This window comes from Haliotis rufescens, unplaced genomic scaffold (assembly GCF_023055435.1).
Source record: "Haliotis rufescens isolate VD_foot unplaced genomic scaffold, xgHalRufe1.0.p SCAF_9, whole genome shotgun sequence".
Taxonomy (NCBI): Eukaryota; Metazoa; Mollusca; class Gastropoda; order Lepetellida; family Haliotidae; genus Haliotis; species Haliotis rufescens.
Window position 1 is genome coordinate 17,514,643 of NW_025964383.1, and position 23,522 is coordinate 17,538,164.

A 23,522-nucleotide genomic window follows, 5' to 3' on the forward strand; every position below is an offset into this window, starting at 1 on the left:
AGATAAATATATCAGCGCCAATTATCTGTTGGCTTTCTTTGTTAGCTTCTACCCTTTGTTATTTTCCACCTTTTGTTATCTTATTAATTTTGTTGTCCTTACAGGTACATATATACAGTAAACTACGGTTATAACGAACTCAAAGGGACCACTAATTTTAGTCTGTTATAACCGTAGTTCGTTATAAGCATATATACAGCATAACTACAGCAAAACGTCGGGACAAAAAGTAAGTTCGTTATATGCGTCAGTTTGGTTATAAGCGTGTTCTTTATAAACGTAGTTTCCTGTATGCTCTCTGCCTCATGGCATTCATTCATCTGATGAAGGACTAAGCATATACTCCGAAACGTTGTGTTCCTCATCATAAAGAAGTTGACATCCATATATTCTCTTCCTTATGTATTTCACTTCTGAATGCCTTTCAAAGACCTAAATAAATATTGTTCTGGAAGGTTTTGCGAACAAGAAAGTACTCTAAAAGTTGCGAGTGACACACTCGCAATAGTTTCCTGATGCAGTTATTTTTTGTTAAATACATTACTCCCACATGCATCTATAGTTAAGAAATCTCTGACTGACACTGAGTCCCCATTTCATCTCAACAGAGTGTAGCAAAACTTCCCAGGCAATTTCGGGGGTGTTTAGGGGGAAGCCATGGGATTTTAACAAATTTGTGGTCACTAAAATCCATTGAAATTCACGGATCCGAAGAAGATTCTCACCCCTGATTGAGAAATGGCAGGAATAAAATAAAAACTCCTCTCAAAGTAATTTATTCTATGTGACATTTTATATTTTGATCAACAAGCTATAAGGCCTACTGCGGTAGTCTTTCATTGTCAGACCTTCCCCTTAGAGAAACTCAAATCCCAAATAATTTGTTTGTTGTAGGGCTGGGACGGGTAACTCGGTTACCCATCGGGTAATAGGGGGGTGGGTACCTGGGTAGTAAATTTGGACTCGTCCCAGCCCTAGTTTGTAGATGTTTAATGCTGAACACAGCAATATTTCAGCTGTATATATGTAAGTAATCAAGTAAGTAACCAGTGATTGACATTGTAAACAACATCCCAAGACATTGGGTACAATGATGGCAAGTAACCAAATCTGACCACTTGATATATTAAGTTGCCTCATACGACAAAATTAGGTTTCTCGGTACAGATTCCAGCCTGGAGACATTGGATGTCTTAAGCTTCTAAAATAGTTAAGGTTATACAATGATAAAGCCCGATCCCGACAATAAAAGTCAATGTACACCATTATGAACCTCAGTATTCTATACCTCCCAACACACTACAGAACACCCTACCACACAATGCTCAATCACCACTCAGTCAATAAAGCCTTTTATACCACAGAGAACTGTCAGGTAGTGAAAAAGATCTGACAGACGCATATTGGTGTAGTCAATGGCTGTGTATTAACAACCGCATAATTTCACGCTGGACTGGTTCAGTTTGATCGACAGTCAACTTCAGTTAATCTCACGGGTATATAAGACAGAGTGTTGTGTCAGTGAGTACACTGATCGTAAGGCCTTTTTAGAAATTGGCAGGTGGGCTTAGAACCAACTTACTTTCCTCAGCTGGCCAAAACAGATGACATTGCAGATGTGTAAATATATGAACATAATGATGTCAGAACACTATTATACCCCATTCACATGCACAGCATTGACTGACGTAAGTATTTTTACACGTGTAACTATACATACATGAGTATATGTAAATTTACTATGTGTTCACATGAAAAGCATCTTAGGTGTGTAAATAAAGTGTGTGAATTGTGTAAGGCACACATATTCGTCAGTCTGTTCATGACTTTCAACACAAAACAGGTTGTTTTCCAATCAAGTTGAATGAGAAGAGAGTTACTTCACCAAAATTTTTTGGTGAAGCAACATGTTTGGTTTAATTTGTAAACAAAGTTTTGACCCCTTGAAACCAAAAGGAAACACCTTCTGCTCAACTCTGTATATACGCATAAAGGTTGGCAACTGTTGACAATTTGTTTGGTGTTGGCAAAAGAACACATATTAATTAGATCATCCTCTTACGTTGATATAAACGTTCAAATTGCAACATATACATTTACATTTACATTTGCACCTGCTCCAGACATGATGCAAATTTGCTCCTGGTGTAAATATACACACATGAGTAAACTCGTTTACATGACAAGTATACTCATGTATGTATTTATACACACGTAAGCACATTTATCATCCAAAACTGGCTCCCACAGGAGATATCACTTGGATGAGATCAAGCAATATCTACATTGTAGATATCGCTGCAATGAAATTACATCACAATACTATGAAGACCATTGTGATGTCATTGGTTACCATGACGTCACAATCAAATGACATCACTAATGGCTCTGCTACTGAAGCTGTTAGCAGTACTTTTTACACTGAAGACACTGCTAATTACTGTTTACAAATTGAAAAAGCTGGAGGAATGATGTTGGATGATAAATAAAATCTCACCCTTGTGTCTTTTGATATCAAATATATCAACACTCGTTGATAAAAGTGGCAAAAATCCTCGGCAAGCCTTGGAATTTTTCCACTTTTATCAACTCGTGTCGATATATTTGATATCAAAAGACACTCGGGTGAGATTCTCTATATATACACACATATGTATAGAGGGGCATGTGAATGGGGTACGAGTAAACACTTGTTGAACAATTTCAGAGCTTGTCTAGAACATTAACAGCTAGCTGGTGAAGAGTTTATGCTGTTCTAGTTACCACTACAATACACTAACGAAACGTGAAACGATACATCAGTACACCTGTGCATCGTGAGTTTTATGAGACAATACGGTACATGATACGGGTTTTTTTGTATCGATACAAGACGATACACTTGCTGAATTAAATTACTTACTACTCATTGAATGATCCCCAACGTTTATGTGAGTCACTTGTATCGTTTCACCCCTACAATACACAACCCTTGTTAACAGGACAACTTGGGTGTCGAGAGTGACACCCTGGTGAGGGTTTTTATTATTGAATGAGTTGGGTTGAATGCTGAATAAATAAATCGCAAGTGATTCAGTGGCACTTGATTGGCTAACCAAGCAATATCTTGAAATAATGATTCAATAAACCAAAATAAATAAAAGCAATGCCTACTAACGGACTGCTGTTTTCTGATTTGCTGATAATAGAACGGGTGAGGCTTGTGTTGCGCTGAATATTGTCACAGATTTTGTATTGTTGTCAACAGTTACCTTTTTAATGTTCATCATTAATCTGAGTTAATGAGTTCAACACCGCTTTGAATACTATTCCAGTTACCGTATATCACAGCGTGTCAGCTTGATGTGGGAGGAAAGCCCGAAGTGATGCAGGTCTCAGGCGTTTACCACTTTGGTGAAACCCACAAGCACAGGTATGGTGCTGACAAACCTAGAAACATAATCAGGGCGAACCAGGATTCAAGCCCACAATCATAGGCTCCTGGTGTGCCCAAGGGATGCAACTCTGCAAGAAAATGGTGGCACCAATGCCCCCAGCAGTCTGTCAAGTTATCATTGTGGACAAACACACCGTAGTCATAAAAATTGACTTCAATCTGTTTTTGCATTTATGGAGGTATAAACATAAAAATGGTGCACACACTTTGTGTAATATTTATTTGTAGTGTGTCACCGGTTGTTATCTGTATATCTCCATGACAGCAAAAAAATATTAAAAATCAATTCTTAACACACCAAGAATCATCATCATGGTTATCTGGGACTGCTGGGGGAACTGAATAGTCACTGCACAATACACCCATTAGTTGGGATATTAACAACTCATGATCCAGTGAGTGGAGGGACAACTATACCGTACCACCTTATCAGGAAACAATTATAGTGAGTGAGTTGGGTTCAACGCGTCTTCCCGAGGCAAGTGAGTTAACTGACTTTAAAAGTCCAGTTTCCACCCTTGCCAAGCTAGACTGGTATTATGGAGTTATATTTTGGCTGGACTAACGAGTCTATGCATCAATTGCGTAACAAAATCTGGTTTGTACACTGTCATGCAGATTTTGGTCGATTGTGAGATTTGCAAAGGATGTGCACCGCCAACTCGGGGTCAGCAGATATTTTCCAAATCTTTTCATGTTTTTAATTAAGGTGCTCATGTGATTTGATGCTCTTTGCGATGTAAGACACGTTTTGTCACAACATAGATCTTGATTATTCATCAGATCTCCTTGTCTGGGCGCCGCCATTTTGCTTGAAGGAAATGCAAGTGATACAAGAGGTGGAATCTGATTGGTCCATGGGAGAGGCAAAGATGTGTCAACTCATAATAACCACTGGTGGCACTACAATCGAGCCCAGAAATTCCAGTCTAGTTCGGCAAGGGTAGAAACTGGACTTTCATAGCCAGTTACCTCCCTTGCCTCAGGAAGATGGGTTTAATGCTGCCTTGAACATTATATCAGTTACATCACTGCATGTCAGCTTCATGTGGGAGGAGATGCATGTCATGGACATTCCCCACTCCAGTGAAAGCCATGAGCATCATTATGGTGCTGACAAACCAAGGATCATAATAAGATCAGATTCAAACCCAGGACAAGCAGATCCTGGCACTGCTATGAGACGTAACTCTTCACAGCAAATTCCACCTCTTACAGTAGGCAGATATATCATGATCAATGACTATTTCCTAGCAGAATTAACATCCCAGTGCAATGTTGTCATCTATCATCTTTGTTAAGCCAGAGCTTGTTTCCGTAGGAAGTGAAAACATAACACAATTGACGACAAAGTAAAGCCATCTTTTTATTTCATAACAATAATTATAAATAAAATTCTACAATAAAAAATAATCTATGTGTTTTTCTACAAAATATAAAATCTGTACATATCATCAACAAGGTGAATAACATTAACAAGACAAGGATGAATTTACAGGAAGTCGTACTGATATGACATTAGCCCTAAAGGAATATCAGTAGCATAATTAAAATATATTAGTCTTTGGCTCTAAACTAGATAAATATAGTTTCTATTAGTGAAATATCAATATACATCCATTTCAAATGCTGACAGGTAGGTATTACTGAAAGAATATAAAAAAAATTCCGAAAAAGTTATTTTGATATACATTCCAGTGTTTTTAAATTATACATAATTAATTACCATTTTCAATAAAATGCAAAAAGATAGCAAATACTGAAAGAAGATTTAATAGGACAACTATATAATTTTGAAAAATATTCCCAATACAATATCAATGATAATTTTGGCATGCTGTATTGACTGATAGATTTAAAGGATATATAACCTTCAAGATATCACAACAAATATAGATTGAGCTGAACAGATGACAGATGAGCTGACATTGCACTGAGCTGAAGTGACGAAGGTGGTACATCTAACACAGAAGTCACAACTTGTACATGAGTGCAAGATAAACGTGACACAACTGTGACATACATTTTACAAAGTGAGTGAGTGAGTGAGTTGGGTTTAACACTGCTTTTAACAGTATTCCAGTTGTATCATGGCGTGTCAGCTTAATGTGGGAGGAAAGCCCGAAGTGATGAAGGTCTGAGATGTTTACCACTTTGGTGAAACCAACGAGCATGGGTATGGTACTGACAAACCTAGAAACATAATCTTTGCAAACCGGGATTCAAACCCACAATCATAGGTTTCTGGCGTGCCCAAGGTACACTGTGATACAAACCTTCACAATACATAGTTCCAGGGCCCACTTGCACAAAGCGATCTTAGCGCTACGACCCTTGTAAGCCTCTGTTAAAGTATGGGAGTTACGATCATCTTAGCGCCAAGATCGTTTTGTGCAAGTGGGCCCAGGCCTACAGAGTCATACATGAAGGTTTGGAAATTAACATTTCTTTTCACTAGTCAACAAAAATGACCTGTTAAAGAGTTGCCATCTAGTTAATTGTAAAAGTGGTAGTCCACAAGAAAATGTCACAAGTCAAATGGGGATTTTTTGTGTCTCAAACAAGCTTGTTATGTTAATTTCAGACCCTTACATGTGACATAAAAGTGGCATGTTAGATAAGTTACCATTGCTTACAAAGAGATTCTATTGGTCAAATATTATGCTACTTCACAGACAACTGGATAGTAATCAGTCAATTAACAGTGAGATTCTATTGGTCAAATATTATGCTACTTCACAGACAACTGGATAGGAATCAGTCAATTAACAGTGAGATTCTATTGGTCAAATATTATGCTACTTCACAGACAACTGAGAGGAATCAGTCAATTGACAGTGAGATTCTATTGGTCAAATATTATGCTACTTCACAGACAACTGGATATGAATCAGTCAATTGACAGTGAGATTCTATTGGTCAAATATTATGCTACTTCACAGACAACTGGATAGGAATCAGGCAATTAACAGTGAGATTCTATTGGTCAAATATTATGCTACTTCACAGACAACTGGATATGAATCAGTCAATTGACAGTGAGATTCTATTGGTCAAATATTATGCTACTTCACAGACAACAGGATATGAATCAGTCAATTAACAGTGCGATTCTATTGGTCAAATATTATGCTACTTCACAGACAACTCGTTTCGCTAATGAATCCTGAATTTATACAACAAAGTCCAGTTGCGAATTCTCTTTATCATATTATGGCACGGCCTGAGGCCTAATAAACATCTGCATATCACAGAGTGTTATCCCCAGGTGATCAAGACAAAAACAGTGATTATGAACAAATTCAAAACATTAACAATAATTATTTGGCACGAGAGTGAGAATAAAAACACGGAATATTGCTACTATATAAAACACAGTAAAAATACACTGAGATCTGTAGTGTGATATGAGAAAATAGCACTGGATATAATTAGGATATAAACTTATATACCAGCACTCAACGAAACAATCACTGTCGGCTTATTTATCACAAGTACATCAAGGTTCAAGTGACCTTTGTGAAAAAACAGACAAAGGTCATATGAAGGACACCTGAGGTCATGGTCACAGACTCATTTCAAAACAATTCAAAGATGTGTCATGTCTAGCTGTAATATCTAAATCATGTTCCCTACATGGGGGTGTTTTCTTTGTTCAATCTGGTCAAACAGTTCTTTACAAAATACCTCTTTAATACTGGTTTAGGGACCTAAAAAACTGAAAGTGATAAATGAAAATCTTATTATACTTACTAAAAACCTCCATGCTGAACCTAAAGAATCTCCCAAAAAGACCAGTTTAACGAACATTGTGTGTAGACAGCTGATTCAGGCCCTGTTGCACAAAACAATCTTAGCGCTAAGATGATCTTAACTCCCATACTTTAACATAGACTTACGAGTCGCAGGGCTACGATCCCTTTGTGGAACGGGGCCCTGGACACATAATCCGTAAATAAAGGAGTAAGTATTCCAACACGTTTTCCAAAAGTGTAAGAGTGAGTGAGTGAGTTTGGTTTAACAGTATTCCAGTTATATCACAGCGTGTCAACTTAATGTGGGAGGAAAGCCCTAATTGATGAAGGTCTTAGACGTTTACCACTCCGGTGAAACCCACGAGCACGGGTATTGTGCTGACAAACCTAGAAACATAATCGGGGCGAACCGGGATTCGAACCCACAATCATAGGTTTCTGGCGTGCCAAAGGGACGCAACTCTGCACAGTGAATCATGGCGCCTTAGACGACTGGGCCACCCGTGCCCCAACATGAGTGTATGAAAAAGTACCAGGGCCCCATTTCACAAAGTCATCTTAGTGCTCAGGTGATCGTAACTCCCATACTTTAACACTGGTTTATGATAGCCGTAGCGCTAAGATCGCAGTGCCCAGGTCATTGTCCCAGGTCTATAATTGTTATTTTATACAGACAGCATCAAACATGGAGGTTTACTACTACTCAATACCTGCCACATTTCCATTTTCAATATTTCTTTTGGGGGGCATTTTTGGAGGTATAACGTAAACAACCATTTGCACACTACAAAAATCTGCATACCAATATTCAATATTGGTTGTTGGTTGGTTTGTTGTTTAACGCCGCACTCAGCAATATTCCAGCTATATGACGGCGTCTGTAAATAATCGAGTCTGGACCAGACAATCCAGTGATTGACATCATGAGCATCGATCCAAGCAATTGGGATTGATGACATGCATCAACCAAGTCAGCGAGCCTGACCACCTGATCCCGTTAGTCGCCTTTGACGACAAGCATAGTCACCTTTTATGGCAAGCATGGGTTGCTGAAGACCTATTCTACCCCGGAATTTTTCAATATTGAAGTTAACAATACATCACAATAACTTCACAGACTGCATATTTAATCATCAACACAACTGTACACAACAATATGAAGTCAGTGACAGCCTTCAGTGCCCACCCTGTTGTCACAGCCAATGAGGAAACAGCTGATGGGCATGGCCTAATTATTTTTCAGGCTTATGGAAGCATAAAATCGAAAAATATTGACTTACAATTAGCCAATCATATGACATAGAATCACTTGCGAGTTTTTAATTACTTGATAAACATATTTTGAAAATGCACGATACAGACCAACCTATCATAGTATTAATAATCAGCGAACTTTCTTGTAACAAATGTTATATTTGGGATAACATTTCCTTAGTAAAGTACAAATTTGTATTGAGATTACTATGAAAGAGTTATCCCAAATATAATATTTGTTACATTTGACCACTTTCTAAATAGCATTGTGTATCAACAGATTTTCACTTTATCAGTTCAGCAAAACCAGGTCAGAGAGAGCTACAAAACAAAACAGCTTCTGTATCCAGACACAAGTTCTGATCAATGTCACATGACCAATGTCACATGACTGTCACATGCTGGCATTTATCTAGGATTCCAAAGGAAGCACCCTTGGCAGGCAAATTTAGGAAAATATGAATTTGGTTTAAATTTGGGATATTTCAAAGTTCTTAAAAAAATATTAAGTTTAGAGGTACTTTAACATTGCATTCAATGCTGTAATCATAAACTACGCATCTTCCTCTTTCTTATCATGTTATTTGTCACTTTGACCAAGCCATCACATTAGTTAGAACCAAGGCTAAAAGAAAATACTTGTCTTGGTTCTCAGGCACTGCCCCCATCATCATAAAGTCCGCTGCACGTTTAAAAAATAATCTTTATATATTCTGCATCTCAAACACAAGATACCGGCAGCAAAATGCTACAATACTTAAGAACAACATGATTTCGACAACCACCCACCCACCCCGACCACCACTCAAAAGAACAGCACCTGCCCTCACAATATTTTCAAAAGCCATTGCCTGGGAACCAATTCTTTTATTTTTTTAAGCCTATATTAACAGAAATTAGAAATTTTAATTTAATAAGCTCTACTGACATTTGCTGCGGGTTTGTGGACGAATATCAGCCTATGAGAAAGTCTAGGTAAAATTCTGTACGTGATCGTTACAGGTCAGTGACTACCACAGCTGAAGGCTAGTGCTAAGCGGCACTGCTACAAAACGAGGCCCTCGGCGCCTGTAGAACCGTTTTGGGTAGAAGGAGTATTTCCTACCGTCAGCCCAGTGGGTTTGTGAGAGAAATGGCGAATGTTTGCTGTAGCGAGGGGAGTAGATCTCAAACAAACTATTATACTCCAGGGGGGTGTAGAGGTTGTATTTATCCCCCCAGGCCTTCAGTGTTTCCTTACCAACAGGGGACGGGGCATACGTCAGGTTGTTCCGCCGTTCTCGCAGCCTCTCTCTGGCATCCTGGAGCCTCTGGCGTTCCTTCTTCAGGTATCTGAAAACACATACATTTTTTGGTTTGGTTTGGTTTGTTGTTTTACGCCGCACTCACCAATATTCCAGCTATATGACGGCAGTCTGGACCATACATTCCAGTGATTTACATCATGAACATCGATCCACGCAATTTGGATCGATGACATGCATCAACCAAGTCAGCGAGCATGACCACCCGATCCCGTTAGTTGCTTTTTACGACAAGCATAGGCGCCTTTTACGGCAAGCATGGGTTGCTGAAGACCTTTTCTACCCCGGATCTTCACGGGTCCACGTACATTTACAGGGAATTAAATAGACGTTCTCAGAGGCCATCTGAAACACACGTACATATCACAAGGACTTAAACAGACGATCTCAGAGGCTATCTGAAACATACACATCACAGGATCTTAAATGTTTAACACACCTACATTCAGAGGGACTTAAATAGACATTCTCAGAGGCCATATGAAATATTTTTTTTATTTTTTGGTTGTTTAAAAACACAGCAATATGACTGGCGTCTGGGCCAGACAATCCAGTGATGGGTATTGTAAGCAACAATCCATGCAGTCAGGGTACCAAGCCTGACCACCCACTCTATTTAGACGCCAGAGGTCATCTTAAACATATGTTCTTTCGCAGGGACATAAATAGATGATTTCAAAGGCCATCTTATACACACGTTCTTTCACAGGGACTTAAATTGGCATTCTACCATGAATTTGGAAATTACTCGATTCTGATTGGATAATCAGAGGTTATTAAATCACAATAAACCCCCTCTGATTGAAACAGCTGGTTTGATGGTCGCATCACCGCGGACCTAATATTCATAAAACTAGTACTTTTTCAGGTTTGTCTTTAGGCATATAATTATATCTACAAGCATAAGTTACAAAATTCAAAGTGGTGGTTACTATAATCAAAAGTTTGTGGAAATACATTTCGTGCAGAAAACATGATATAAATCTACAAGAGAATGTATTTTAAGTTTTGGGAACAACAGAGAGTTTGAATTTGGCGCTTTTCTACATACGACTGTGACATCATATATTTTGCGTCACAATGAGTGATATGACATGATAATGGTGATGTGCACTGTAGAACGAAAGCTTTGCAAAGCTTGCCTAGTTTTCTTTAGGTGTGCCCACCTCATTTTAGTTTCCAAGTTGCCGTTGTTATATGCTTTCAAAGCCTGTCATATGTTCGAGTGAAATATTACGGTGTAAACAAAATGCTTGAGCATATACAGCACCATATTTTATTTTAAGGATGTTGTTGCTGAATCCGTAATTCAGATCGACAACCCACTCAAAACACTGGACTCAACCCATGCCGCTTCACTCAATATATTTGCTAGCATCAAAGAGTTTGTGTTTTATTTAGTCATGGTAGAAGGGAGATAAACATACTGCGTTTTCAATGTAGAGCTAAGTTACCCGTAGATTAAACCGCGCTAAATTGAATTTGGAATGATGCACAGCACAGTTTTTTATCTCCTAATTCTCAGGGCGCATCTGAACATTATGTTAACGTACTACATAAGATGTTACAGAGCTCCAGATAAGCTGCGTATCTGCATAAAATACGCATCAGAAATGCAGGATTACGCAGTAAAATAAAATCCAAAAGTATCAAATACGCAACGAACATTACAGATACACTACAAAAATAAAACTTGTGCATATCATCAAAATATTGTGAAGTAACCCTGCGTATTCGATTAGCAAATCAGCAACTTATTTTGAAATTATAAACGGGCATTCTGTCAACCTTGCCAAACTCCACGATGACAGTTACATCATGATCATTTGCAATCACACTTTCTTGTTGAAGTATCATGGTATTTTTGAGTATAAAGCTCTCGAACCCACACGACACCAGTTTGCAGGGACTAGATGTATAGTGTTTTTAAATATTTAACTTAAATACCCACATGTGTAAAAACTAGTGGGTAACAGAAATTTGAATACCCAGATAGAATTACTGATACCCAATGATTTTAAAATGCATGGGTAAAATACCCACAACAGCAAAAGCTTATTGTGAGCTCTGTGTTATCAATTACACTCACTCAAATTGCTAAGGCAGAAGGTGACCTCTTAAACACTTAAAGCAACAACAACAAACTCACTGTATTTTCAGGGACGCTTCTTGTTGTGCGAGGGAGTGCTCCTTTGTACGATGATACATGATGTCATTCATGACCCCTGACCCCAAAGGAGTGTCACCTACAAGAAAAATCATGTTAGGCCACAGTTCAAATGATATCCCAAAAAACGCTTTACGGTATTCGACGTAATAAGCGACCTGCTCTAATAAGCGCCCACGGTGATATTTGCAAATATATTGGCACGTGAACAATCCCAACTAGCACCCCTTCCGATTGATAAATGTAAACAAGACCTATTCATTCGTGTATAATACGCACTCCTATGTTATATGCACCATTAATTATGGGCAATTAAATTCTGGAAATTTTGGAAATATGTTCTGCCGTACATACTAGTATACATTTCTGGCTGTCGGCATAAACCACGAATTTATCTTTCAACTCTGTTTTTTTTCACCAAAATAATATTTTAATAAGAGCCCCCTATTTCTAATTTTGAGAGCGCCCTGGGCGCTTATTACGTCGAATACGGTAATCCTTAAATAACAGATGGGAAAGTTTTCCATGAGTCAAAAACAACCTTCCAGATGATTTTCAGTTCAAGTCAATATGCAACGGCTCTGTTCATCATAATTTACCCAAACAATGAATCTCCATCGTAGCTAAAACCAGAGTATTACAGGTACAGAAGCTCACCCTTATTCAGAGAAGTCACATTTGTTTTTTGTTTTTTTGTTTAATGCTGCACTCAGCAATATTCCAGCTATCTGATGGCGGTCTATTAATAATCAAGTCCTGATCAGACAGTCCTGTGATTGATAACATGAGCATCGATCCACACAATTGGGATCAATGACATGCATCAACCAAGTCAGCGAGCCTAACCACCCGATCCCATTAGTCGCCTCTTATGACAAGCATAATCACCTTTTACGGCAAGCATGGGTTGCTGAAGACCTGTTCTACCCCAGATCTTCGAGGGTCTTTACGGGTAATGACACCACGCCAAGAACCAGATAACATGTATAATGCCCGGGATAAGACAGAAATTAATAATAAGTTATGGGTTAGGAATTATCACGATAAATCAAAATATCAATATATTGCTATTGTTAAGCACTTTAAGTCAATAAATCGATTGTTAAATCAGTTTCAGATCAACAGTATCGATTTCAGTTAGGAATATCGATTGTATTTACCATATCAATAAAATACATGCAATGCTGTTCAAATTTACACATGTGGAAGTTTCTTTTTCTTAAATTATTAGGGTACAGAAAAAACAAATCAGACATATCTCAAACTTTACTTTTTATTTGTTGCTATGGTTATCACATTCAAAGGAAACTTCAGTTCCAAGGTTAAATTCAACTCTAAAATCCATCTAAAACGGTACACTGAAAACGATCGATATTTATCGCAATAGTTTCTTTCAATATCAATAGTTATCGCAATAGTTTCTTTCAATATCAATAGTTATCGCAAAAGTTTCTTTCAATTTCAATAGTTATCACAATAGTTTCTTTCAATATCAATAGTTATCACAATAGTTTCTTTCAATATCAATAGTTATCGCAATAGTTTCTTTCAATATCAACAGTTTTCACAATAGTTTCTTTCAATATCAATAGTTATCGCAATAGTTTCTTTCAATATCAATAGTTATCGCAATAGTTTCTTTTGATATCAATAGTTATCGCAATAGTTACTTTCAATATCAATAGTTATCACAATAGTTACTTTCAATATCAATAGTTATCGCAATAGTTTCTTTCAATATCAATAGTTATCTCAACAGCGATTTCCAGACCAATAGTCACCCCTATATAATATTGGTTGTTTTTAAAAAATACTGAATGAGCCAGCAAGATAATTGAACAGCAATATCACTTCTGGAACAACTACCAGGCAAGCCTTTTCACACTGATTTCCTATACAGCCACGATGCCATTAGAGGGACTTACTGAATCTCCTGGTGTTCTGTTTCCCATATAGTCTCTCCACCTCGTTATTCAGGACATAGTTTCTCTTGCCCAGACGATGCTGTGAAGAAACACACACATGTAATGACGTAATGAAATGACAAGGGGACTCCAATGTTAATGAGTTGGGTTTAACGCCGTTTTCAATAGTATTCCAGTTATATCACGGCATGTCAGTTTGATGTGAGAGGAAAACCCGAGGTAATGCAGGTCTCAGACATGAACCACTTTGGTGAAAGCCACAAGCTACGGAGCTGATAAACCTAAAAACATAACCAGAGCGAACCAGGATCCAAACCCTCATTCATAGGTTTGTGGCATGCCTAGAGAATGCAACTCTGCACAACGAATTGCAACGCCTTAGATGTTTGGTGTAATAGACAAATTGGCCTCCCATGCACCCCCATTGCTAATGAAGAGTCTTGAACTTAGCCCATTCTGGCATACCCAATCCTATATGCACATTGAGTGTGAGTGAGTGAGTACGGTTTTACGCCGGTTTTTAGCAATATTCCAGCAATATCACGGCAGGGGACACCAGAAATGGGCTTCACACATTGTACCCATGTCGGGAATCGAACCCGTGTCTTCGGCGTGACGAGCGAACGCTTTAACCACTAGGCTACCCAACCGCCCCTTATGCACATTGAGAGACCATGCCCCTCAACAATGTTCACAGGGTCAAGGCTTTCTTGTCTGTATTCCAAAAACATTCTTTTGATTATTATATATAGAGCACTTTCGATTATAACTGCTCAAATGTGCTTGGGACACCATAGATCTTATTTATCACAAAGGTCACTGGATCAGTGTGCACTTGAATTTCATTCTCAGCCACCTGGGGAGTACACATGCAACCCAAGCTGCAAGTGGGGTGCTAGAGGGTTAACACCAGTCGTAAGAAAGGATGCACACGGCAGGATACATCTAGAGATGCAACTTTGCACAGCCAATTGCGGCACCTTAGGACCTTAATACGCAATACACTGTACCAAGGAATCCAGCTGCACTACTAACGTTCTCGGACCCATCCTTCATGTTGGCATTTAGGATTTCAGTGAGGCATTAGGGTCAGTTCTTTTCAGTTTTGTTCAAATGTCTTATTTTCCTTGAAAAGTTTGGTCAGGTGTTTATTCAAGGGAGATGTTTTTTTCTTTTCGCAGTGATTTGACACAAAAAGCTGTTTGTAGGTCAATGACTTGGACCCAAGAAATGCAACAAGTCAATGGCAAAAGTCAGCAAGTAAAATCAACAAAAAGGCAGACCAAAGACGTATATAGAATGTATTTACGTCCATGGGCAGACGAAGCACAACAACAAATCAATGCAATACCATTCATGATTGGATGAATATATACAATCTGGTCAATGAAACGTTGCGTTAAGAAAAGGGCTTGACTAAGTCACTATAGCTCCTGAAAGCGTTTCCCTATGATACAGAAGGACGAATACAAATACAAATTTTGATGGATGTGCATTGTTTTGTTGTAAGATATTTTAATTGATTATGTAAGCATGAGTAATCCTCACTACTTACTTTTTAATTATGAAATTATGAAACGTGTGATGACTTGCTTAGCATTTCTATCGGTCAAAAGTCAAACTTTAACAAACCATCAGTCAAATTGAAATTGTATCGGTCTATGACCTTTGACCGAAAGGCCATCTGAAACTCTGTTTAGTACATCAATTGATCTAGCGTTTATATTCAAAGCAGGTGACTATTCATGGATTTACGGAATATTTTATATATATTTGGTACGAATCTCCCCACCATGATGCGCTTTGTCCTCTGCTCCTCCACTCCGTGCAGATGCTCGATGTGGCCCAGGATCGACGACTGCTCCATCATCTGCTGCTCCACCTTCTCGATCTGACCCTGGATCTTGTTGATCTTGTTCTGCTGTATCAGGACCTTGTCTACTGGTTCCATCATGGCTGCAACACAAACAATTACCATGGTTACACAAAGTCCATGGTGTCTGCAACACAAACCGTTACCATGGTTACACAAAGTCCATGGTGGCTGCAACACAAACAATTACCATGGTTACACAAACTCCATGTTGGCTGCAACACAAACCATTACCATGGTTACACAGCGTCCATGATGGCTACAACACAAACAGTTACCATTATCAGATTATCAGAAGAGTACTTGATATACTTTTTCAAACCAGTAAGTGCCGTAGAGCTTGTTTGTAGAATTGATGAGTTCTGGTGTGATATTGCCGGATATGGTAAATATAAGTTTAACAGTGTTTTAAAGAATGTTTTTGACAATAAATAGGCATGGTATGGTAACAATTAATCATGAGGGTATATTGTAATGTTTGCTCGCTTATTAAACATTTGCCATTCGTCCGTATTTGACTAGTTTTAATCTGTGCAATGCACCAACTACGCTAAAACCTAAAAGAATTGGTTCTCAGGCAATGGCTTTTGAAAATATAGCGCAGACGGGCTGTGGGTTTTTTCTTTTGTTTTTGGTTGTACAAACTAGTACCGGGTATGTAACCAAATAAACAGTTGTGTACAATTACTCTGGGAAAGGGCCTCCCTACAAAAATATATTCCTTGATGAGTAAAATACTGGAATACAGTATCTTACTTGCCGTTAGACTTGGAATATTTAAGGATTTTTTTTGTTTTGTTTTTAAAATGGAAATAAAAAAAGTGTGGTGAACTTTATGATGATGTGGGTGGTGCCTGAGAACCAAAGCTGTTATGTTTTTAAGCCTAAGGCATCTTCAGCAACCCATGCTTGCCATAAAAAGCGACTATTCTTGTCGTAAGAGGCAACTAACGGGATCAGGTGGTCAGGCTCGCTGACTTGGTTAATGCATGACATCGATCCCAATTGCGTGGATCGATGCTCATGATGTCAATCACTGTATTGTCTGGTCCAGACTCGATTATTTACAGACCGCCGTCATATAGCTGGAATATAATATTGCTGAATGCGGCGTTAAACAACAAACATGTGGTAACAAACGAGTTCTCCTCAGCAAGCTTCAGTATATTATATGGTTATCGGTATTGCCCAAATAACCTTTACAGAGTTTATGCATACACTGAAGATAACTGAAGCTTTACCTTTATCCAAACATATACAAGTCAAAAGGAAAGTGAGCATTGTCAGTAAGAAATGCGAACATTAGCAACTTGTAGTGTTATCATTGAGCTAAAGTGAGTTTTTTTCATTACTCAACATATCACGTCGGTAACCACGGGTCCGGGAGGTACTGAGGAAGCCACCTGACAAAAGCGCCTGAAACACCCATCGCAGCCCTAACGTGTACTAATCTTCATGACCCTCCCCCAGGAACTGTCATACATTTTGGTGGCCCTCTCCTGACTCCCTCTGACAGGTAAAACCACAGATATTTAACAGATCCTCTGCTGACATTTAAGCTTTTGGTTTTGGTTTGTTGTTTAATGCCGCACTCAGCAATATTCCAGCTATATGACAGCGGTCTGTAAATAATCCATTTTGGACCAGACAATCCAGTGATTAATATCATGAGCATCGATCCACGCAATTGGGATCGATGACATGCATCAACCAAGTCAGCGAGCTTGACCACCGGATCCCGTTAGTCGCCTTTTACGACAAGCATAGTCACCTTTTACGGCAAGCATGGCTGGCTGAAGACCTATTCTACCCCGGAAGCTGACATTTAAGGCTTAACAGATGCTTACTACATCATGCTGACAGCATCATCTCCCATCCTAGCAATTATACAGATGAATTCTTCCTGATTTCAAATTCTTGTATGTTTTCAGTACATTGATACCTGTGCTTCTAGACTCCAGTGTTCACACTGGCTTTGGAAACTGCCTGTCCTGTTGGACTGGCAACTCTAAAAATTACCAGTCCCTTCAATTTTTTCTCAGTCCTAACTTTGAACTAAAAAGAAAATGGATGAAAACGACCTGTTTGTAATTCTTTCAACATCATATTCAACATTCCACTTTAGTTTGAGACTAAATAGATAGATATATAACCTCTAAGCAAAACAAAATGTTATTTCCTTGCACTAAAAATGGGAACAGTAAACCCTGAAGATAACAGACAAGCTGACTCTGTACATTTAATACACTTTAGTGATTACACCGAATCCTTTGTTCAAGAACAAAGATTTATGAGGTACTTTATATGCCAGACCACAGGGACTGACAGTCACATGAATTACAGATCCAAGATCTAATTTTACACGAAACAAAATGGTAATTAACGGTAAATAGGAACACTGAACACCATTATAAGATATTACCAGTCATCTGTTTTGCTTTTCCTTAATTCAACGATTCTGATGCCAGGGTATATATGACGAGCCCCATACATTTGTGTGTATAATAATGTTCACAATGACTAGCTTGACATAAGTCAGTGAATTGGGTTTAACACCGCTTTTAACATCATTCCAGTTATATCACGGCGTCTCAGCTTAATGTGGGAGGAAAGGCCGAAGTGATGCAGGTCTCAGACGTTTACCACTTTGGTGAAACCCACGAGCATGGGTATGGTGCTGACAAACCGAGAAACATAATCGGGGCGAACAAGGATTTGAACCCACAATCAGAGGTTTCTGGTGTGCCCAAGGTGAATCATAGCGCCTTAGACGACTGGGCCACCCGTGCCCCCAGCTTGACATGTTATAGTTACAGAAACATATACAAAAGGTTTGTATACAATACTGAATAACAAACCATGTAGTGTACAAATATTAAATAAATATACAAATAATATAAATAAATATGTGCAGATATTCGTTGATAATTGAGAATGTAAGTGTTTATATGTTTGATGTAGCATTGTTTTGATTACAGTGAAGACTAATTGTTAAGTTAAGTGAAAGTTATTTGTTATCATGTCAAATAAATTTGTCTTCTGCGACGTGCATGTACGTGTGTGTGTTTGTGTGGCTGCTTGCCGATTGACTAGTCCGGACTGATGCCGATTTATAGTGCTAGCTCACTGAGATACCATGCCGCAGTTTAACATGAATATCCCACTCAGACACAGTATACTGACTCCGATGTGACCAGTCCTTGTTTTAGCCCCTTAATGCCGAGCGCCAGACAGGGTAACAACAAGTACCATCTTTTAACGGCTTTTGGTATGACGCGGCCGGGGATCGAACCCCAGACCTTCAGCTCTCTGCTCTCCACTCTACCACTAGACCACGGAGGAGGTCAATACAGGGTATAACTCTTGATTAACTCATGATAAAGTAAATTGACTTTATTGTATTGCAATACGTATCACAATTCAGGTTAAAGTATGGCAACATATTGCAATACAAAATCCAGGTCAATACACAGCCCGAATAGTCAGGAAGAAATGTGAACATTAGTGACTAATAGTATGTGTAACCATAGAGTTCTCAATAATTTTTATCATTAAACAATATATCACGTTACAAACCACAGGTCCGGGAATTCCTGCGGGTACCCGGGTCCTACTCAGTACCCACCCAACCGAGAACCTGAGTTACCCATCCCAGCCCTACTCTCCGGGATCCTCTCACATTGTAGAGTATTTGGAAAAAACCCTGTATAAACAATTGATTTATTGTGGCCTAGAATCTAATAATGAATTATTATATTTTCGGATATTCAGAGCTACAGATAAGCAAGCGTATTTGCGTAAAATACCCCCTCAAATATTCAAAACCCAATTACTTTCAATAAACTTGTGTACAGAAACTCATGCATTAAATGAAAAACTAAAATGTATAAAACAGCTCGCGTAAATACCCAATGAAGCTTTTTCAGCATGCACACAAAGGAGCTTATTTCTGAAACACAATTACAAGATAATTTACTTTCCAAGTCAAGCCTATATATTTAGAACAGTTATAAATATACATCTTAAACATTATTCCATTCTTTTGAAATCTTAAAATGTTCACTCTTTTGGGGAAAAACCCAATAAAGTGATGAAAAGATGAATGAAAAAATATTGGTAACCCAAATAACAATTTAATAACCCAATTTAAATAGAAAACCTAGAGTAAAAACTCAATTGCTCAAAAAGTTATCTGGAGCTCTGGCTATTTATTGGCAATTTATTAATGAATTTTACGACTGCAATATTTCAAGCAACCCTGTTTTTTATCAGGTGCATAATTTTGTTTGGTTTACGGGTCTTCTCAAGTATCCTAACTGACTACTTTATATTAAAACCGTATTTGACGTAATAAGCGGCCAGGGCTCTCTCAAAATTAGAAATTGGGACTCTTATTAGAATATTATCTTGGTGGAAAACACAGACTTAAAAGATAAATTTCGTGGTTTATGCTGACAGACTGAAATGTTTATATGCGAGAGATTTTTTTTCTCCAGAATTTAATTGCCCATAATTAAGGGTGCATATATATAACATACGAGTGTATATTATACGCGAATAAATAAGTCTTGTGTACATTGATCAATGGGAAGGGTACTAATTGGGATTGTTCTCTTGCCAATATATTAGCAAATATCGCCGTGGGCGCTTATTAGAGCGGGTCGTTTATTACGTCGAATACGGTAGTTCGTTTTGAGTGCAAACTCACAACTACACTGGACACAATGCAGCAAAGTTACTTAACTTAATACATTGTTAGTGAACATTCCTAAAACCCAATCTCATGAGACAAACAGACGTCCAACTATCACAGAAAGACGCACCTATGACTGACAAATAAAGCACTTCCGCACTGGTCAAATTTCAATACCTTTGATGTCTGAACACGCACCTGCTTGATCGAGTTGAAACTGTATCACTGGGTTGTGTCTTTCTTCTGGATTAATTTTTCCTCATCATTGGATTAAAAGCAATGTCGTAACTATTTACAGCTGAAACAATCACGCTGACCAAATCTCCAACTACATGGCTTGTGTAGAGGCTAATCCATCATATCAAGTGGTTACCGTGAAACTATTGAGGACGCCATTTTCAAACAACTTTCGCTGTCAAGAGCGTGATTTCCAATGGCGTGTTATCATTGGTAGATCATCAAGGGGCAAGTAACTCTAAAATGAACACGCATTGATTGATGCGTACGTAATATATACGTGAGGTTGATACGGCAACCTTGTCGGTCACCATGATCATACAGACCCTGAAACAAATATATCCAATAAAGCCCATGCAAGTCTATAATACAGCGGTATCAGGAAAATGAAGAGAGTGTCTGCACTCCTTTATATTCTATTTTTATTAAGATAATTTAACAACTTTTTTCTGTAAGATATATTCATTTCAGCAGAGACCATATAATACATTCTATTATATCAGAGACCATATTATATGGTCTCTGATTTCACAGACTAGATGTAAGTCTAACGGCATCAAGAAATGTCACTTTCTGTTTACATACATTAATAATTTGATATTGCGATAATGCTATTTGTAGAATAAGTATGACCTATACTTCAAGCTCCATATGTTTTGTTTTAATATCTGTAACGTTCAGCAACTATGATAAGAAATAGGCGAAGCCTAAAGAAAGAGCGCAGTGTCCTGTGGTACAATTTGCATGACGAGTGTTTAACAATTAACGTTAATGAAAAGTAAGCCTAAATATATGGGCATTTATAATATTAACGAAAGTGCTAACAAACCATTCAGTCTCACATGTTTGAAGCCATTTATTTTTTCAGACCGTTTCCTGTTTCCATTTTATGAACGGGGGATTTACGTTTGGTATTTGTCATAGTTTATTCTCCATGTACGGTGGCCCACACCCGTCACTGTTGAGATCATTTTTCACTGGATGCCTCTATATTTTACCTGGCGGCCGCTAATGGCTCATCAAGCAGGTGATACCTACTTAAGAATCAAAGCTCAATCTTACGGATACAATCTCCAACCTGTCGACTGCCAGGGCACTGATCTGGAAGTAATTCTGGTCACACGTGGTATGCTAATTTGAAACGAAAAGTATCTTGCAAAATATAGAGGTATACAGTGAAAAATGATCTCACCAGTGGAGGTATCTGGCGGCCGCCAGGTAAAATACAGAGGCATACAGTGAAAAATGATCTCACCAGTGGAGGTATCTGGCGGCCGCCAGGTAAAATACAGAGGCATACGGTGAAAAATGATCTCACCAGTGGAAGTATCTGGCGGCCGCCAGGTAAAATACAGAGGCATACAGTGAAAAATGATCTCACCAGTGGAGGTATCTGGCGGCCGCCAGATAAAATACAGAGGCATACAGTGAAAAATGATCTCACCAGTGGAGGTATCTGGCGGCCGCCAGAAACAATATAGAGGCATACAGTGAAAAATGATCTCACCAGTGGCGGGTATGGGCCACCGTATCCCTGCAGTGTTTTATTGCACGATAAACAACTCACACTCATCGTTTATTTCTTTAATGTGATCAATTAACTTTGATGTTCAATACTGTGCTTACATTTCACTCCACTGACAATGTTTTAAGAGTTGGTAATCTAACAGAAGCTGAAACAAGGACAATGCTAAGACGTAGCCTGATGTTCCTCAGGTCATATTATTCACCGGATTCATATCACAATCTCTCAAGGGATGCAGGAGTCAGCTCGGAGCAAACCCCCTGTACGCTAAATCTGTTACATGAATCTCCGTGAATTCCTTAGTTTAATTCTGAATGTCGATGTTGAATACAACCTACACTGCAGGGCAAAAGAAAGTATACCTATGTTTCTTTTATGCAATTGAAAATTGAAAGAATTGTTGTTAACTTTTATTATGTCTATTCAACCATCGCCTATTCGTGGAAAAGTACATAAATAACGGTATGATATATAGGGAATCTCACCCGTGTGTCTTTTGATATCAAATATATCAACACGAGCTGAAAAAGTGGAAAAACTTCAAGGCTTTCCGAGGAGTTTATCCACTTTTATCAACGAGTGTTGATATACACTCTTAAAACAATGACGCACAGGTAGTATGTTGTTCATTGAACCTGACAACACAAAAAAATCCGGTATATAAATTGGATATATGTTGTTGGAAAATGTTGGCCTGATATTCGACAAATGGTGCGTCAAAACGCAGCCATTGTCGATTTGCAATGTCTTAAACGGCATTGTTTTCACACTTGTTAAAAAATGTCATGGAGGAAAACAGTGTAGCAAAATGCACGTAACATTCGTAACTCGTGGCAGTGGCTATAAAAAGGCAATCATAAGCCAATAATTTGTCCTTCAATTGTCAACATTTTTCGAGTTCGAAAATGCCGAGACTCAGGGCTGTCGATCGGAACATCGCCGTCGGACGTATCAAAGAGGGGAATCGCAGTGTTCTGTTGCACGCCACTCAAACGTCCACCACAGCACCATTTGCCGCCTTTGTGACTGATACACACAGTTCAGTTGCACTGCAGACTGTCCGAGAATCGGCCGACCAAAAGTTACCACCCCTGCACAGGGTCGCTACATTTGACTGTTCAAACTACGTCATCGCAATGCCACAACTACTGAGACTGCAGGGCGCATCCCTGGTTTGACCCGGATATCGGACCAAACTTTCAACAACCAACTTCGCGAGGCTGGAATCCAACCCAGAAGACCAGTTATCGTCCCTGTTTTACAACAGATCCATCAACAGCGACCCTTGCGTTGGTGTCATACCTTACAGCCTTGGGGAGACTGGAGGCGAGTGTGGTTTAGCGATGAATCACG

The 23,522-nt window shown here is 38.7% G+C and overlaps 1 protein-coding gene across 2 annotated transcripts in view; it reads right to left on the bottom strand.

Moving 5' to 3' along the window:
• LOC124119841 overlaps positions 1–20,830 on the bottom strand; it is a 60,963-nt gene extending 40,133 nt beyond the window's left edge. The window contains exons 1-5 of one of the 2 annotated variants that reach the window (XM_048390933.1): positions 20,606–20,830; positions 15,634–15,797; positions 13,842–13,920; positions 11,899–11,995; positions 9,686–9,777 (exon numbers count right to left, since the gene is read on the bottom strand). In XM_048390933.1, coding sequence (XP_048246890.1) covers positions 9,686–9,777; positions 11,899–11,995; positions 13,842–13,920; positions 15,634–15,795 — 430 coding nt within the window. In that variant the 5' untranslated portion in view covers positions 15,796–15,797; positions 20,606–20,830. Of the gene's footprint in view, positions 1–9,685; positions 9,778–11,898; positions 11,996–13,841; positions 13,921–15,633; positions 15,798–20,584 lie in introns of both variants that reach the window. The other variant, XM_048390934.1, reaches the window with a different exon arrangement.
• Positions 20,831–23,522: the final 2,692 nt, after the last annotated feature.